Source organism: Vespula vulgaris, chromosome 3 (assembly GCF_905475345.1).
Source record: "Vespula vulgaris chromosome 3, iyVesVulg1.1, whole genome shotgun sequence".
Lineage (NCBI taxonomy): Eukaryota > Metazoa > Arthropoda > Insecta > Hymenoptera > Vespidae > Vespula > Vespula vulgaris.
In genome coordinates this window covers 10,740,486-10,760,944 of record NC_066588.1, presented here as the reverse complement: position 1 = coordinate 10,760,944, position 20,459 = coordinate 10,740,486, and the positions used below count along the sequence as shown (strand labels likewise).

The 20,459-nt window shown below is 35.6% G+C and overlaps 1 protein-coding gene across 6 annotated transcripts in view; it reads left to right on the top strand.

Moving 5' to 3' along the window:
- LOC127062199 (uncharacterized) overlaps positions 1-13,661 on the top strand; it is a 34,583-nt gene extending 20,922 nt beyond the window's left edge. For 3 of the 6 annotated variants that reach the window (XM_050989969.1, XM_050989968.1, XM_050989967.1), the window contains 3 exons: positions 8,216-8,420; positions 8,513-8,662; positions 9,422-13,661. In XM_050989969.1, coding sequence (XP_050845926.1) covers positions 8,224-8,420; positions 8,513-8,662; positions 9,422-11,405 — 2,331 coding nt within the window. In that variant the 5' untranslated portion in view covers positions 8,216-8,223 and the 3' untranslated portion in view covers positions 11,406-13,661. The other 3 variants (XM_050989966.1, XM_050989970.1, XM_050989971.1) reach the window with 3 other exon arrangements.
- Positions 13,662-20,459: the final 6,798 nt, after the last annotated feature.

Here is a 20,459-nt window from a genome sequence, read left to right as displayed (position 1 = left end):
CAAGAAACGCTGTACGCTTTAGATATAGACCATTTATTTAATAAATTATTGCAAATGTATAGATTTCTAAAACACATGTATTATGATGTTAGATATAAAACATAAGATTTATTATCTTCTACTAATTTATTGCCTGTTTCACGGTCTTGATACTTTCTTCATTTGCATAAATATTTAATAATTATTTAAATATGTATTACTTCGTAGGGTTTCAATAAATAATTATTTCTTTGTTATAATGTATTGAATTAATCTTTCGCAAAGTTATATTCGATAGATTTTATATTTCGTTCAATGAAAATTGTACAGATTTTATGGAATGATACATATTTTGTACTAACTTTCAATACTTTAGATTATCTATAAAGATTTAAAGGATACAGGAGCCTGATTTATCTTCGTTTTTTTTTTTTTTTTTACATCAAACTATTCTTCTTTAGAATATATTGAGATGAGATTGATTACATAATTAAATAGAAGGATTTATTTATTCGAATGATATTACCGGAACATCCTTTCTTCACTTACGTAAGTATATCATTGAATATTACTCAATTTTAGAAAGATGAAAGGATCTTGACATGACTTTTTCTTTCGCTTTCTTTTCCTTTTGTAAAAAATGGAAAAATTACACATAAAAAAATATTCATCGATTATATCTACTTATCCGATTTCTATAATTGTATTTTATATTAAAATAGTTATTAAAGATTCTAATAATATTTCATAATTCAATCGATAGATAAATATCAATTATTAAATTTATCTACAGTCGTATATTCAATAAAAATATGTATGACGATTTAAAAAATCCGTTTTTAGAAATTAGAAGGGTAAGGATTTAAAATAGCAACTAGTGATCCTTTTTTTCTCTTGGAGATCGAGAAACTATGATGACTATGATGGAGAACGGTGTGTATAACCGATTGTATAGAAGAGAGAACGCGTCTCGCCTTTGTACGATCTGCGAATGGAGTGCTCGTGGAGGCGTACATTATATTCCCGTATAGGTTAACCTACCCCGCCCACTTGCGAGCTACGTGTCCCAATACCTGGCAGCGATATGTCAACAGCTACTTTCCACTCCACAGTTCTGGCACAACGTATACGCTCTTTTATCTTGCGAGGAGAACGACGTAACGGCGATTACGGACCGTCCCGTAGAGCCGCCATACTCGAGAGTACATGTTTTCCTCGGCTTTCGAACGGCTTTGAACTCTTTTCGATAGCCCACGATTATTATATCGATTATCGATACGATCTTTACCTTACGGTCTTTATTTTTGAAAAATTTTCATCGAAATTCTGGTTTTTCATGATCGTTTGATTATTGAATAATCCATTGAAAGTATATATCTTATATATATACATATATATATATATATATATATATATATATATATATATATTAAATTCTTATATTTCTTGAAACACGTTTGATTATTTTTGTACATAGTTCGTTTATAATTAGTATGAATCAAAACGTATATCTATATCTCTGTTTCATAAGAGAAATAACAGTGAGATGTTTCTTCAGGATGACTAGACTATTATATTAAGATATTAGATCATATGATAGAATCTTTTGCTTTTAATATTATATATTAGTAAGAGTAATATTAATGGGCGTGATAAGGAATGATAATTAATTCGACTTTCAAATATATAAATTTGATATCTACGAACGTTCATTCGTATCATTTAAATATTGATAAATAATTTTATATAATTATCTAAATATTTATATCGAAACGTACAAATAATATATATATATATATATATATATATATATATATATATATAAATTTCATATTTTGAATAGAATTCCTGTATATCTATATAAAAATTTTATACATAAACATGTTCAACTAATATATCGTGTATAATACTTTTTAAGATTAAAGTTACCGATCGAAATATAAAATCCAACCGCCCCACCCATCCCCCTGGCAGTTTAAACTTTCTCAATCGTTAATTGGAAAAGAAACGATTTATATTTTTTTATTAAAAAAAATTACAAAACAGGATACAGCTATAGATACCTAGTATCATAACACGGCAAACACGAATAAGAAAGGCACGCGCGGTGTAGGTTTTAACGAGCTGTACTTATAAGGTGTAATTTAACGCTCTTGGAGTTTGACTCCACTCTTGGGAGGAAGGTCGCCGTCGACTTATTGTACATCGGAAATTAAAGAATTCTCACCCGAGCGAGGGAATGCGAGACGTGTGTGCTGTTGTAGCGTAGGAGAGAAAAACGAAGCGTTAGAATGAGAAGTCGTAGACGAAGGAGAAATAGAAGGAATAAGAATACGAATGTGTGTACGTGTGTGTGTGTGTGTATGGATGCATGTATGTATGTATGTATGTATGTATGTATGTATGTATGTATGTATGTATGTATGTATGTATGTATGTATGTATGTATGTATGTATGTATGTATGTATGTATGTATGTATGTATGTATGTATGTATGTATGTATGTATGTATGTATATATGTATATATGTATGTATGTATGTATGAAGAAGAAGAAGAATAAGAAGAAGCAAAAGTGGCTTGCGCTCGCGTCTCTCGATTCCTCTCGTTGGTGGTTCGCGGGGTTAAATATACCCTCTGTGTTCGCATCATAGAGAACGGCAAATCGAAGGATGAAGCGAGATGAGAGAGAAAGAGAAATGAGAGAAAGAGAAACGAGATGAGAAAAGAAAGAAAGAGAGAGAGAGAGAGAGAACATCAAAGTTAAAGAAAGACGAACGGATGCGCTCTCGCGAGCGTGCGAGAGAAATAGAAATATCGAAGGAACGTGTACACATGAGAAAGAGAGAGAGAGGGAGAGAGAGATAGAGATAGAGAAAGAGAGAGAGAGAGAGAGAGAGAGAGAGAAAGAGAGAGAAGGGAGAAGTCTGCTATTACAGAGTACGTCCGTGGCCACCGAGCACAGCCCGATATGGAGCAATCTCAGATTTCCATCCGCCCAAATCGAGAATATACGCCCGCGCCACCGCTCGAACGGGCAACTCTCGGCGTCGTCGGGCGTCGCGACGGAGATGGTAGCGCTTCTCGGGGTTGGTGCTTGGCCCGTCGTACTAGTAACAGTGCCAAAAGTGCCTCAAAACGGTCCATGCTCCTTCCTTCCATCACACGTTCCTTCTTATCTCTTTCTCTCTCTCTCTCTCTCTTTCTCTTTCTTACATACACACACAACACTCTTACTCTCTTACTTACTCTCTCTCTCTTATTCACTGTCTCTTTCTCTCTCCTCTCTCTCTCTCTCTCTTCCTTCGTCTTCATCGTCTTCTTCTTCTTCTTCTCCTTCCTTTCCTCTCATCTCCCGCAGTGAGTCCATCGAAGACACGTGCTCCGCGTTCTCATATCACCTTTCTTCTTCCTTCCCTCATCCCTGATCCACACGACTCATCTCGAAGGTGGGGGATCGTCTCATCCCTACAGAGGGTCGCTCAGTGTTCCTCTTTCTTTGTACATCGATGATCTCGTCGCGAATACGTTCTCATCGTCGTTATCTTCGTTGTCGTTGTCGTTGTCGTCGTCGTTATCGTTGTCGTTGTCGTTGTCGGTGACTGACAACAAGTGGTCTGAGAGAGCCGGGGTGATCTCATTTACCGTTTATTTAGTGACTGGCTAATATCGATCATTAATATTGTTTCATTTTTTTTTCTTTCGTTACGACGAAGAAGAAATAGAAGAGGAGAAGGGAAATCGTTTTTCTTTCCTTCTTTCTCTTCTTTTTTCTTTTTTTTTTGGAGAGGGTTTTTTAACCTTCTCCCAAATTACTATAGGTCCTATCTTCAAGGACCTTGATAATTAAATCGAGACAAGTGTTCGTACGAAGGACGATACGTTCATGTTGCCAGAAAGCAACTTTCCCGTTACAGGTAAATTATTAGAACAGATATCTTTTGATTTCGTTTTATTTCGATTACGTTAATTATTATAGTTAATACATAACATAATGAATTATTAACATTAAGGACTATCATTTTCATTCAATCATTGTCATTCAACCCACGTGGCCAATTTCGTCTGGTGACGTTTACCTTGTAAAAACATCGGTTTATTATCTACGAATACAATGATCAAATGGATCATAATCAGGCAAATAGATTATGAGTATTCATAATAATTGATGATAGATTATGATTTGAAACTTTGATCTATCGTATAGTTCACGATAATCTTAGTATCTTTCATACCATCATGTTTTATCGAATTTTCACTATATTAACATCGGATTTTCTCTCTCTCTCTCTCTCTCTCTCTCTCTCTCTCTCTCTCTCTCTCTCTCATTTTTTTCCACATTTAATACTATCATTTCCGCAATTTGGAGAAAGCTTCACTCCTTATAAACTTCCTGTCGATTTCTTTCAAGATTTTCTCGTCACCTTGACATATTTTTGAGTATTACAGCTGACTTTCCGTTTTTAACCTAGTTGTCCTCCTGCCAATTGTATGAGAAAGATAGATAGATAGATAGATAGATAGATAGATAGATAGATAGATAGAGATAGAGAGAGAGAGAGAAAGAGAGAGAGAGAAAGAGAGAGAGAGAGAGAGAGAGAGAGAGAGAGACAGGAACACTTGCATCGTGCTCCGTATACTTTAACATGAAACATTTCGTATCGTCCACTTGTTGCCCGTATATATCTATCACAAGCTTACACGCGTTCCTCGAGTATCGATTTCACGTTTTCTCGATACTCGAGATTTCTACCTTTCTCTCTTCAAAGAAAAAAAAAAAAGAAACAAAAAAATGATTACCGAGAACGATTTAGTCGGAAATGAAAATAAAGAAAGAAAAGAAATAAAAAATTTCTCTGCCTTTCTGTCTGTCTTTGCCTCCCTTTCTCTCTCTGTTCATTCTTGCTTTTGATTTACGAATCTTTTACGTTATTATTTTAAGAGCTTACTCTCGTCGTAAATTATTATCTTCTCTTTCAGAAGAAAAAAAAAGAAGAGGAAAAGTAAGAGAGAAAGAGAAAGAGAGAGAGAGAGAGAGAGAAGAAGAGAGAGAGAGAAAGAGAGAAAGAAAGAAAGAGAGAGAGAGAGAGAGAGAGAGAAAAAGAAGAGTATTTGACGAAGAGTAGCCGGCTCGTAAAGATACACCACCGTGTGCCGTACCAAGTCCGTCATACATAATCCCAAATATGGAGTGAGAAATTTGAGAGAGAACCGAAAATAGTGGCGCTACGCCAGCCGCCCTCTAAAAATAGCCAAAAAATAAATTGTAGTTACGCGCCCGCCTGCATCATTCTATAAGCGAGCTTCAATGAATCGGGTGTGCCTTGCTTTTGTATATGTATGTGTATGTGTGTGTGTGAGTGTGTGTGTGTCTCTCTCTCTCTTCTTTCTTTCTCTTTCTCTCTTTATCTCTCTCTCTCTGTTTCTCTCTTTCTCTCTCTTTATCGTACTACCGTTATTATGTATTAACACATACATTTACCCCACAACGATATATTATTAACGATTATATTACCTTTTAACGGGTTATGATTAAGGGAACAACGATAATAAGCAAACGAACTTATGTGAACCAGGATATAGTTCGCTTTGATTTATCAAAATAATTTATTCGATTTTATGTTTTCTATGCACACCGTGCTATTAACCCGAATATTCTAATGGATGAATGACGTTTAACATTTATTGATAATTTTTATGAAGTATAAGATATTTCAATCATTAAAAAAATAATATATATCAAAAAAATACATACACACACATACACACATAAAATATATATTCCATATATATATATATAAAACTTGTAAATAACATGAATTCCAAGAACGAACGAGAATTTACGATAGAATTGATAAGCCATATTATTTTTTTGTTTTATTTTGTCCTTTTCTAAACCTTTCACTGCTAAAACATCCAAGTTGTTTCTTCTCAATTAAAATGGAATATCGATTTACAAGTATATCTTGCGTGCAATCATGCGTATACGAACGCGTTTCGATCATATGCATAACAACTATACACTCTCAACCACAACATAGTTTCTCTCTTAATACTATTTCCTTCTCTTTCTCTCTCTCTCTTTCTCTCTCTATTTATCTTATAATCTACCATAAGAATTATCGAAGAATACCATTATCGAAATCAGTTCTCAAGATTCTTTTACGTCCCGTTCGTATTCCTCTTTTCAATTAGATTCATCCGCGCGTATAACAACGTGGCTATTTTTCTTTTTATCTTCAAACTCCAGAATCATTTCTTCTCTCTTTCTCTCTCTCTCTCTCCCTTTTTCTCCGTTTTATCATTGACTTTTAACAGATAATAACAGATTTACGATTTACGTAAAGAGACTACGTAATCTTTCATATGTTTTCGTTATCACGTAATACACGATGAAGAATTAGCCTAACGATTGCGTTCTATTGTCTCTCTTTCTCTCTTTCTTTTTCACTTTGATTCTTTCTCAAAATATCCACCGATCGTGTTGTTATAAAATCTCATTCTTTCTAACGAAAAAGATCGATCGTACGTATTGTTCTTCGAAAATGAAGAAATTCTGTACTTTCATGAAAAAAGAAAAAAAAATAGAACAAAAAAAAAATTCTATATTATATCTGTAAGAGAGTTTGAGAACGTGCAAGGGTCCCGAGTTCGGCAATGTTGGTGTTGGTATTGGTAGCAGTAACAGCAGCAACACGAAGGTGCTGCCGGTCGTAAGAAATGAAACCCGATCGAGTAAAGCCAAGTACGGTCGAAGAATTGCGGGTGTTGGGTGGGCTGTACGTGTGTCCAGTTCTATTTCCGTACGTGAATATTTTTATCCTGTGCGGTGCTGTAAAGTCAGTATGTATAATACCGCTTCTTCTTCTCCCTTCTACGTCTTTCTCTTTCTCTTTCTCTTTTTCTTTCTCTCTTTTCCTTTCTCTCTTTTCATTTCTGTCTGTCTCTCTCTGTCTCTCTTTTTCTTTCTGTATCTCTGTGTCTGTGTCTTTCGAACCTCTTCTTCGAGCCCGGTTTTTTCATCGACGCTTGGAAATACTCGGCACTCTATCTTACGAGGAAACTGTTGTATCGCTGTTTTAAAGAAACTCTGCGAAATATGCGATATTGTAGGAGATAGACGATAAGGATACAACATCCGATCGTTTTACCTCGATCAACGATATCCTTTATATGTTTGAGATTTTACAAGAGACAAGAGATTTTTATGAGAAGGAAGGAAGGAAAGAACGAAGGAACGTCGTTGATAACAAGGAAAATATATTACGAGTGATTTAATATAAGTTATTATAATTTTGTCGGAAGATCGACTCATCTCTTTTTGAGAAAGAATATAGAGAATTATCATTTAATTCCGTAATTCAATTTTATTCCATTCGTAATTGAACAAAAATAGAAAGGAAAAATTAGTGTTTTGAATGAAGGGATAATACCAACTTTTTCTTCTCGTAAAATACATCAATTTAATAGTTTAGAATTCGTTTGAATTAATATAAACACTATTTTGCACATCGATACATGTACAAGATATAAATATATATTCGTTCAACCACATATCGTAGACATGAATTTTTAAACTTTCAAAAGAAAAAATAAAATGTTAAGTAAGTAACCTATTATCTAAAGATAGTAACTACGATAAAGACTTGGAAAGATCCAGCCACAAGTCATGGATCATAAACGACGACTTCGTTTCCCTATTATGCGATTCCGAAACCTTGGACGCGTCCGCAAAACCCACACGCGAGGCATCGATGGTGTAACACTTTCGTATATATATATGTATATATAAGTATATATATACACATACACACACACATCGATGGACACGTGTAAACGCAGTAGATAAACCTACATAAACGCATTTATAAATCAGAATCAGGATCTGCATGTGGGCATTTGTTCGGTTTTCTTCCATTTCTCACGCCTGCCGGTTCCGAGCGCCGACACTTATCGATCGACGTTTAAATCGAACTGTGCGCGTTCATTAATAAAACTGTTTACGAATATATCACGATACCCACTTCAGACAAAGTTGTAATAATAGTTAACCGATTGGAGTCCCACGTCCGACCTTTTCGTATCACGAGTCGGCATCTTGATCAGACGAGATGCGCGAGGAAACATGATTATTTATTTATTTACTTATTATTTATGTATTTATTATATCATGCTACGGTTTATAGCCAATATCTAATCGGTCACGTTCCGTCTGTTTTTTGTTTGTTTGAAATAGGGGGCACTATGCAAACCGAGGAAGTCGTGCCTCGTGCACAATCAACTGGCATAGACTTGGCCCTAACGGACAACAATTTGCAGCATCATCTGCATCATCATCACTCAGCGCAAATCAAGTGCCCATTGGCGCCTCTCGCACATATGGCCGTTAAGCAAGAACCTCAGGAGGAGGAGGAACGTAGTCGCGATACCAGCACGTTGAGGTGAGTTTAGTTTCGATTGGATACATCGTTGAAATCAATCGTTTCATTAATAATCATCGATTTTTCTTTTTTCCTCTTAACGGATTTTACAGTCCGCAAACGGACACGAGTTCCGTGCAAGTGTCGCTCGATGGTAAACATGGAAACGAGCAACAATCCGTCCACCATCGTCAGCTTCAAACGTTGGAGGATGCTCCCGGTCAAACATGTGCTTCAGATCAAAGTAACAGGAGTAGAAGCAGGTAAATCGATTTACCTGTGATTTTCATCAAGAACTTGCGTCTGCTAAGTTGGACAGTCAACTTTGATATTCATCTTGGTTGGTTGGTTGGTTGGTTGGTTGGACCCTCTCTATAAACTCTTAGCTTGCTTTTATCGAAAGAATCTCGAAGGGAACTCGCGTTCGCTGTATCACGTTGCTAACGATGTCCACGACATAAAGCTTGCGCCACTTGCAGAGAGCAGGTACTTAAGATAGCTAGTAAGAAGGATAAGCGCCGGGTAAACTGGTTCGTTCTCGAGTACATCGTCGATAGAGTCTATGGCGAGACTCATGGAAAAAAGAAGTTCCTGTGCGTCGCTGAAATACCACGAGTCGATTACCGTTACTGAATTTCATTATACCGCCAAGCGATATAAGCGATCGTGCCATGGAGCAGCTCTAGGAAGGGAAAAATGTCAAGATATGCCCTCTGCATACGATGGAAGGTGTCTTACAGTGCGGTGTATTAGATTGCCGTCGAGGTGTGGTTTGGAATGCAGTTATCGACTACGACGAGGTTAATGAAGGAACGATGTTGGCTTTGTAGTTATTGAAGCGAGCCTATTCTCCTTTCTTATGACTCGATTATCGAAGAACATACACATTTTTGTTTTCTCCCCTTCAAAGAAAGAGAAACAATAGATACGATCAAGAGACGCTCGTTAAAATAAATGTTTCGTTTGAAAATCGAATGATATCTTCGTTTTGCTATTTTTTTTCTTTTTTCTTTTTGTTACAGCCGTGGCAGACGAAAGTCACGATGGAAACTCAAATTCCATCATCAGGCATTACCGCCGGAGTATCTGGACCATTACGAGGCATCTCTTGCTCAAGAGGCATTAAATTCATCCTCACCGACTCACACGAGCGAACAAACAGCACCGAGTCCGGCACCTACGAGTGCCACGTCCACGCCTAGTCCAATCGCCGACGTTCACGGTTGGTTGCAACGTATAGCTGCCATGCAACAAGAACTCTGTCCCCAAACGGTGCAACAACAATGTACGAACTTTAATTCCGGTCAATCTTCGGCCTCGAGACGATCAGTGATCACTTCGACTTCTTCCCACGCTTACACTGTACCCCATCACCATCATCACCACCACCATCATCATCATCACAATCACGGACACGCTCAACAATCGTCCCAGCAGACATCCACGAGGCCACCAATGAAGTATTCCGATCTACCTTACATGGGTGAAATTACGCTCGACAATAGTAAACCTCGGAGAGGACGTAAACCAAAAAAGGCAGACATTTGTCATTTGATTTACAAGAATTATGGTACTATATTGCCAGGTACACCTGGCCACGAAGAAAAAAGGCTCTCTCCTCAAGAAAAACCTGATTGTCGGGATCAGTTACCACCTCAGATACCATTTCAACGAACGGACGTTCAGAATAGGATCAGTAGTCTTTTAGAAAAACGTCTTACTCAAGAGACCAGGCGGAATTTTGTCTTGACGGATACTACGAACGAGCAGGACGAACCGTTGAATCTCTGCATCAGAGATCTCAATCAGTTGAAGATCAGGTTACTTCGGAAGCATGGAAACGTTTACGAGTCCGGACAGGTGAAGAGTGAAGCTTCGAGCGACGGGGAAGACATCGAGTGTTTGGGCACGACCTTTCCAAATTCTTCCAATCGCTTAGTAGATTCAACGAATCACATCAACAACAACGTTAATCACGGATCCGACGGATCTGCGGATCCAATGATTACACCAAATCCAGGATTCGTGTATTTCCCAAACGCTGGTGTTTTCATACATCCGATGGCCCTACAATCGCAATTGCTCTATTATCAAAAGATGGCCCAGAATGACAAGTGCTTTCCACGCGGTATAGAATATTCTCAGAAAGAACAAAAAATAGTGCCGAAATCAATATACTCGATGATGGACACGAAGAGTTCGAGTTCGGTTTCACCAACTACGCCAACTACGCCAACGCAACAGTCTCAAACAGTTCCAGTTTCAGCTCCGTTATCGCCCAGGCCTAAGAGAAATGCACCGGTTACTCAACATCAGGGACAACCGACGAAACGTAAACGTTCGGCGATCTTTATCCCGCCGATGCCTTCGGAGAATAACAACAATCCTGCTACCGAGGTGAGCATATGTAAATTCAAGTTCACCGGTGGTGCCAAACCGAGTTTGCAAGAGAAGAAAAGCCTTTCCGTGGATTCAGGTGGTAATTTTAGATACTACAGTGGCACCGGTGACAAAAGTATGCGCGGTTACGAGTTCTTTCCACGCGAAGCCCTTCAACAACAAGCCGGCCAATCTGGGTCTTCAGCGGGAGCGTTTTTAAATGCGTCTGGCGAGAGAGTCCAACCACCGGTAGTTTGTCCACGTTCTAACAGCCAAGAAGATGGCCGTCGCAAACGAAAGACCAGGAAATCTCTTCAAAGGGAGAAACTTGAACAGACATTCAAGGAAAAGGGCTTCCTCATTCAAACGCAACAATTGGAATCCGCGGAAGGTGCTACCTATTGTAAATTCCGTCAATTAAGAAAATTCACGAGATATTTGTTTCGAAGTTGGAAGGACTATCTTCCTGGTAATGTGCGCGAGTTATCTAACAACGGGGAGAGTGATATCGTTGATGGTGACGTTGAGACCGACGCCAGAATCGTATCGTCTCCTGTACCTCATACGAATCACGACGCGTCGTCGCCTACGTACGTCGACGATCATCGGACTCTTCCTTTAACGTGAACGTTATGAACTATCCTAAAGTGTCTCGTCCTTCGAACTCTCAAACACGTAATGGAGTTTATTTTCTTGCGGCGATATACGAACGGCTATGAAAATATGCAGCAGTGGAACTTTATGATGTCGATAAGTCATAACTATCTCTATCTCTTTCTATCTGTCTGCCTGTCCATTTGTCTGTTTGTCTGTTTGTCTGTCTCGCTCTCTCTCTCTCTCTCTCTATCCCCCACTCCCCCCTCTCGCTCTTTCTCTCTTTCTTCGCTTCCTTCGTTCCACTTGTACGCTGTTGCATTTACAGTGTCCGTGGAATCTTTGAAAACTGGAGAGGAATTTTACGATCGGTTTACGTTCGCGACTTATCGACTGATTTGCGATTACGTGAGAATTTTCCTAATTAACGGTTAGAATAATTCATTGGAAAAAGAGGGAGGGGATGAGGGCTAAAGAGGGAGGGAACTTCTTGTATTATCTGTGATGCGTATCAAAACGAATTTCGAAGATTTTCTCCGCGTCGTTGTGTATATTAAATATAAAAATAAATTAATTCAGAAATATCGTATTAATTAATCGTAATAAAAGAATATGTCGATGTAAATTAAGTAAACGAGATCAAACGCGTGCTTTCGTGAAAAAGTGAAAAGTAACGATGAACGTTACGAGATTAGATATACGAATTTTCCTCTTTCCCCTTTTTTTTTCTCTTTCTTTCTTGCTCTTCTTCTTTGCATCTTTCTATCTTGGATTCGTTTAACGAGAAAACACCGATGTAAAATCGATAGCAGCTTTGTGCCAAAGATGGGAGACTGGAACGTATGTATGCGTGTGTGCGTGTGCGTGTCCCGTGCGTCTATGTACGTACGAGACACGTACGTAAGAAAAAATACAAAACAAAACAAAAAAAAAACAGAAAAATAATAAAAAGAGTTAGAGAAGAACGTGTTAACCAAAGAACGATGGTGTGTCTCAAGACTTGTCGTTGTATGACGACGACAACTTCGTGACAGAGAAAGTGAAAGTCGAAAGAATTTTTCGTTCGTAGGAGTTGGGATTATTGTAAATAAAGAAAGGAAGGGAAACAAAAAAGAATAAACAAGAAAAAGAAAAAAGAAAATTGAAAAAAGAAAAGAAAATTCTTCCTTTTTCTTTCGAATAAAAAGTTAATTTACAAAGTTCCGAGGGAAGTGCATTTTTCGATGTTGTTGTTGTTGTTTTCTTCCGAGTGCGACCCAGAGTGAGACTTTAACGATAATAAATACGCGACGTTCTTATTTTTGTTTATCGTATTTTTGTAAGACTATATCGAATATCGTATTAATCGATAAACGCAGTCTAACGAAATCTAGTCCTATTTATACTCTTGTTAAATCAAAAGCGCATCGTTTTTTATTATTATTATTACTATTATTATTATTATTATATTATTATTATATTATTATATTATAATTATTATTATAATTTGATTATAGTTATAATTATTATAGTTATAATTATAATAATTATTATTATTATTATCATTATTATCATTATTATTATTATTATTATTATTATTATTATTATCATTTAATGAATATTTATACAATTTCGTTCACACGCACCTATAAAAGCCGCTAAATAAAGCACATTATCTTTCGCTGATTATAATAATAAATGTATATATGTGCGATACAATATCACGCATGCCTGATTATTTGCGAGAAGAAAAGAAGTAATAGAAATAACGTTAATTGCGATAAGTTAACGATGCGTTATTTAGACAAATGTTGTGCGACGTGCAAACAAAAGATATATGTGTATACATACATACATACATACATATATATATGTATATATATATTACGTAAATATTACATATATATTACATATATATACATATATGTATATATTTTACATATATATATATATATATATATATATATATATATATATACGCCGTACGAGTTATAATTTATGTCGTAGATATTAAACAAATCGTACGACTTGTACATGTTGTTTTCGAAATTGTTTATGAAAGAAAAGAAGAAGGAGAAAAAAGAAAAAAAATTAAAAAAGAATTAATCCTACCTGCGTAACATCAGGAACCGTCCTTCCCAGGTATTAAATATGTTTTAGCAAAAAAAAGGACGTTTATTTTTTTTTCTTCTATTTTCTTCTTTTTATTCTTTTACATAGCCTCCTCTTATCGCCTGTAAGAAAGAAAAGTTTCGAAGGTTCTTCTAGGTTAAATAGACAAGCTGAAAATAAACGATTTTTAAATTGTTATCGGTAGTTTTCTCTATTGATTTCTTATTTTCTTTTTTTTTTATTATTTCTTTCCCCACCATTTACCTTCTTATTTCATCTTAAAAAATACAGAAAAAGATATGAGACTGTTGGAGAACAGGTTGATCTCATCTCCTCGAAGATTTTTCTACGTCGGATAATAATCTCTTTGATAGAAAACGAAAAGAAAAAGAAAAAAAAAAAATACAAATGAAAAAGAAAAAAAAAGGACAAAAAAGATGGCTGTTTCTATCGACGTTTATCTCGAAAGATGTAAGTACTATTTACATTTACTTAACTAAAAGAGATAATACTTACACATAGATATATAGTATAGAAAAGTACATGTAAAGTACACACACACACATATATACACATATACACGCTACACGATATAGGTAATATATTCTCTTACGCACAGATATAGGAAAATAGAGAGTGAGAGAGATAGAGAGAGAGAGAGAGATATATAGAGATGGAGATAGAGATAGAGATAGAGATAGGGAGAGAGAGAGAGAGAGAGAGAGAGAGAGAAAGACGGCAAGGTGCGTGTCGGGACTGGCGTCCATACCAGTTGGCCTCTCTCGAGTGCGTATAGCGACCCATTCATGCATACGCCCATTCATACGTCTCTCCGGCTAACCTTGAAGCTTACCATCTCTCTCTCTCTGTCTCTCTCTCTCTCTTTCTCTCTCTTTCTCTTTCTTACATATACAGACGACCAATCTCTCTCTCTCTCTCTCTTTCTCTATCTTTTTCTCTCTCATCGAGTGCATACACGCACTCACCTCAGGTATGCGAGCACGCGAGCGCATGCCGGCCACTCGGTTCGAGAACATATATGTATATATATGTGTGTATATATATATATGTATGTATGTATGTATATATGAATGTATGTATGTATGTATGTATATATGAATGTATGTATGTATGTATGTGTGTGTGTTTAGTGCGTATACTTATATATGTTCCTTACTTCCATCCTCCGATATATCGAAAAAGCGCAAGAGGAAAGAGATCCCCGTCCGACGATCAGCGAACGAACTTACCATGGATCCGACGTAATTCTCAGATGTTTTCGCAGAAAACGTCGGTTCCACGATCCGGGAAAGAGACGTGGAATTTCCTGTGAGTCTTTTGAGCTGTATCTAAAGAGATAGGAAAGAGAAAGAAAGAGGAAGAGAAAGAGAGAGAGAGAGAGAGAGAGAGAGAGAGAGAGAGAGGGAGGGAGAGGGAGAGAGATACCTTTCCGGTAGAGAGATCGATACAAGTGTACTGAGATAAAGTTATTATATAGTTAGCTTTCTTTTAAGAACAACTTATGGAAAAGTTTGAAATTCTCTTTCTTGTCTTTATTTGGAATTAGATAGAGACAGAGAAAGAGAGAGAAAGAAAGAGAGCGATAGATAGATAATTGTTTCGAATAATAGTGATTAGTAATTAATAATTTACATTAAAAATGCATTAAAGGTTTGAATTTTGATAGAAAAGTTTCTATTTCATAGAAAGAGAAAGAAGAATGGAAATTGAATAACAAGGGAAGAAGGTTGGAAGAAAATAAAACATGAATGGAGAAAGACAGGAAGATAGCAGGAGGAAGAAGAAGAACAGAAGAAGAAGAAGAAGAATCTTCCAGTTATGGCTTCTCTTCGACTATAAAAAGACTTCAACTCTAACCAATTTGCACGTAATAAAATGTGTTAATAAAAATGAATTGGAAACGTGAACTTACTCGCTTTCTTTTTCTCCTAACACTTTCTTTTCCTCTTATTCAGCTTCCTCATCTTCTATTTTTCTTTTTGATATTCTCTTTATCGTTTTCTTCTTTTCTTATCCACAATTTGTACATCTCATATTATTTCATTGTCAATTAGAATGGTTAACATAGAAAAATCGATTATTTTAACTTTTAACGATATATACGAACATAAATATTAACCGCAGATCAAATACATAATATCATAAATTTGTATTAAATACATAATATTATAAATTTATAACATATATACTATCATAAATTTGTATTAATTATAACAAAATGGTAAATATTACGAGTTAGATTATTTAAGAAAAAGAAAAAAAACATCTTCCAACAGTTAATCAGTATAACAAATGTTATTAACATGGTTTTAAAAATTTGTATTTCAATAAAATAGGAAAAAATTGCGTACTTAAGAAAAGAAAAACTAGAAACTAATAAATAGAAAATAAGATATTTATTCTATCCTTAGAGTATGATATTTTTGAAAACGGGGTGCGATATGATAGACGAAGATATAAAAAGTATATATAGCACAAAGTATAGCACACTATTTATATGTAATTGTGAAGATATACACACATACACACACACATACACACACACACACACACACACACACTATAAGTCAGATACTAAATCAATACTATTGATATCAACCTATAAATTATAATGCCGTATTTAATGGTATCAATTGGTGATTGATAATTTGAATATTTTAATTGATATTGTTCGGATCATCAATAATGATACTTTCTATTTTGACATTTGTATGAAAATATCGATACACGTTTGATACTTATATAAGTTATCGATACTCGCTCCATACTTTTATGAAATTATAGATACTTGTTCTATACTTCTATGAAAATTTGAACACGATTAATTAATTTATTTTTTTTTGTCTTTTATTTGTCTTTTAGACTTTCGTTCGTCAGTTTCCAAAGATATTTTTCATTTGATTGTGATCGATAAATCAGCAAAGACATCGAACGAATATATATTTTCACGAGACATCAAACATTGACTCGATGTAAAGATTTTTATTTAGATTTGATATCGATTCGAGAAGTATTAATATAGAAAATTGATACTAAGTATATAAAACGTCAATATGTATCCATAGAGTACTTTGGTATTGAATTGATCGAATATCATCAATAGTATCGATTTGACCACTACCATTCATTGGTTCTTACTTATACTTAACTAAACTGTCCGTCAATCCCGGAGTACCTAAATCCGAACCTAATCGATAACACATGTTTATCGCCTATAAATACTTGTATATAGCTCACACACACATATATATATATATACTATTATATAGAATTTTCATTTCTATATTTTTTCTCTTTTTTTTTTACACGAAATGTAGATTTAAAACTGTTTGAACAGAAATTTTTCGAATATATTCTCTAAATATCCAATATTAACAAAAGTTTTATCGTATATAATAGATATTACGATTGATAGCGAGAAAATGATATATGCTTATCGCTTATATACGTTTATACTTAGCTCACACATACGTACTATACAGAGTTTTAATTTCTCTTTTTTTTCTATTTGTTTTTTTACACAAAATACAGATTTAAAACTGTTTGAACATAAGTTTTTCGAATATATTCTCTAAATATCTAATATCAACGAATATCTCGCCGTTTATAATAGATATTATGATTGATAACGAGAATAAGAAGAAAATCAAAATGATAGAACGAAGTTTTTCGTAGAACGTTACGAAAGAGGAAAGAACATTCGAGATATAAATTAGAGAAACCATGTAGTAATTATAGAAAGTGGCAAGGGTCTGTGCGTAACACGTCTTCTCTTATTGTCCCTATAGTCTTGGAGAACTTTTTGCAAGTTGAATCTCTCTCTCTCTCTTTCTCTCTTTGCCACTGTTGTTAGTCTTCGTCTTCGTTTTCGTCGACTTCGTCTTCTTCATCGTCTTCGTCGTCTTCGTCGTCTTCGTCGTCCTCGTCGTCCTCGTCGTCTTCGTCTTCGTCGTCGTCGTCGCCGTCGTCGTCGTCGTCGCCGTTCAAGCGAGGCGCGCACAATGACTGCAGGTTTCCTAATACGGCTTCGCGGCGGAGCTCGAATGAAAAAAAGAAGAATTTTGGCGACCACGAAGGAAGGCCTGGGAAGGAGACGCGGAACGCGTTAGACACCAAGCGTGCAAAAATTTCATAATAATCGTTGTTACTTCCCATCGCGATCTTGCAAAAAAAAAAAAATGATTTTTCCTAGTCTTACGAATATTTCACGTAAACTAAATATAGATAAGAACTTCGTAGTTTATACGCGGGTGGGCAAAAGAAGCTGGCAAAGAGGTGGTTCGTTCGGTAGCGCGCGCGCTCGTACTCGCGGGTGTATTTGTTCGCGTTATATATGTGTATAAAATAATCCACTCTTGGTATGGTAATGGCCGGCGTGAAGTTGAAAAAAAAATCCTCCCTTCATCTGATTTTGCAGAACGATCGCAAGTTTCCTAATACGGTCTCCAAGTAACTGGCCTTGAAAGAAAGAGTCCGTCTCACGTTTTGACGATCATCGCGATGAACCTCCTCTTCTCGCACGCTGACATCGCGAAACGCAATCGTACGCGTTCGTCGAGCCTACTCCTCCCAGATGTCCTGGAAAATTAAATGAAATATAGTTACGATCGAATTACTATGAATAAATAAGAAAAAAAAAGGTGACTCTTGAAACGAAATCTATTCGTGCGAAAAAATCGTTGAATTTTGAGATTGTCGAAAAGATCGATGTTGTTAAAACGTCGATCTATAAATCATCTTTGATTATAACCAATCCGATCAATTTTTTATTTTCGATTATATAGAACTATACTCGATCGTTATATTAGAATATCAAACATGATTCATATAGAATCTCTTATTAAAAAAATATGTTAATTGTAGAATTTGATTTTCTTATAAATTTTCGATTACTAAAACCAATGATCACATAGGATAGATAATTATTAATCTTTTAGACTTATCGGTATTTTTTACGCTTGGGGTATAGGGTATAACGAGTTGCTGTTAAGAGGTTAAAGTCGATTAACTTCTTCCTCCCCCCTTCCCTACGCCTATCGTAGGTACTTCGTAACGTACGAATGGGTGAGCTCCAAGAAGAGCGAAGAGCAAGATATAGAGAAGGGATTATGGATGGCCGGTTTAAAACGAAGGAAGACGAGTTCGAGTACCGTGGACAGGTTCGTTCGTGAAAAACTTCGATTTGTCTCGTCGGTATCGTCGTCGCGGCATCTTCTCAACCGAAGAGTAATATGCATGCGTTGTTCTCTTATATGCATACAGGTATGGTATCTTGAGCTCCATCCCTTCTTCTTCCTCCTCCTTCTCCTCCTCCTTCCCCTCTTCTTCTTCTTTATTTATTTCATGCTGTCATTTTATTTTTATTTTTATCCTTATTTTCATTTTTATTTTTTTATTTTTATTTACGTTTTTGCTTTTTTGTTTTTTTATTTCTCTCCTTTTATCTCCAGTAGATATTTACGTACGTGATTCGCGTTCGCTCGCCGTGACGGTCAAGTATTTAATTTATGCTTGTACGGAACACGCCGGACTGGATTATAAAATATATTGTAGCCAAGGATCGCTTGTAAAGGGACGCGAGTACCTAGCAGATGTATGACGAAGTATCGAGTATTTTTAAAGGAAAAATGAATAAACTAGTATATATAATAGTTAATGAAATCGCACAAGTAATTTTTATCTTCTTTTTTCTTTTCTTTTTACTTTCTATTGAAATTAAGGAATTAAGGAATTAATGCATAACAATAATGTTAATATTTTATGCACTTTTCTTTATCTTTTCTTTTTTATGTTGCATTAATGTAAACTGTGAATGTCTATACTCGAATTTTCCGATATCTTTAACGAAATAATAAATAAATATTCTTTTTTGGATACCTGCTCAATAATTTTAGTCGTTAATAAAGAATTACAAGACTGGTATCGATAACGGTTTCATGTCCCGTACACATTGGAGAATTAGTTCTGAAACAGATAAAAAATTATGATGCGACGTGAAGGTTCAACCTGTTTCCGATTAATCCGTACATGTAATGCAATACATAATCATCGTTCAATCGAGATTCAGCGAAGACAGTATTACGTTCTACTCCATCTACCGTTTATACTGCTACTATTACCGCTATCGTTATTATAATTATTCTTGTCGTTTTATATTATTATTATTATAAATTATTATTAAAGCTATCTATACTTTACTAATGAACTTGTCAGCTTTTTCTTCAGATTTCCGTTCATTTATATTTCTTCTACTTCTTTTTCTCTTAAAAAATCCTCGAAAGCTCGAATAACAAAAATAAAATAAATCAGCTGATAGAGAAAATACAGGGAGTCACATTTAATGGTATAAAAAAAAAAATCGTAATATACGTATTAGTTTCTGCAATCGAAATTGCCTATGCCCAACAGCACTTTTCTTTTCTTTTCTTTTCCTTTCCTTCTTTGTTTTTTTTTTTTTGAAGTAATGATTTTTTATATTTCACAATAAATCCCCATTAATTTAGAAATGTAAGTAAAACATGTTATCATGCATCGAATTGATATTAGCCGTTTGTAATTAAAGATTTTACTGCAATAATACAATTTAATTATTATTACGAAATTATTATTATTTATGAATCAACCTACTCTCACATCGTTAGTGTTAATGCCAACCAACAGTTTCATGACTACTAATCTATTACATCATTACACGTTGACTATTATCATCGAAAACGATAAAACGGAGTGGAATATAGGCGACGTCTTTCTTGAATTGAGATGCACAACGTAGCTCGCAATTGTGTAATGCGCGCAATTAACCCTTAGCCGCATTCTCGTTCGTTCGTTGGCTTTGCCTTCGATGGCCGATCTATCTCTCTCTCTCTCTCTCTCTCTCTCTCTCTATTTCTCTCTTTCTCTTTCTTTCTCTTTCCCTACCTCTTTTTCTCTTTATCTCTTTCTCTCTCACGATTCGTTCATCGCTCGTGAGGTTTC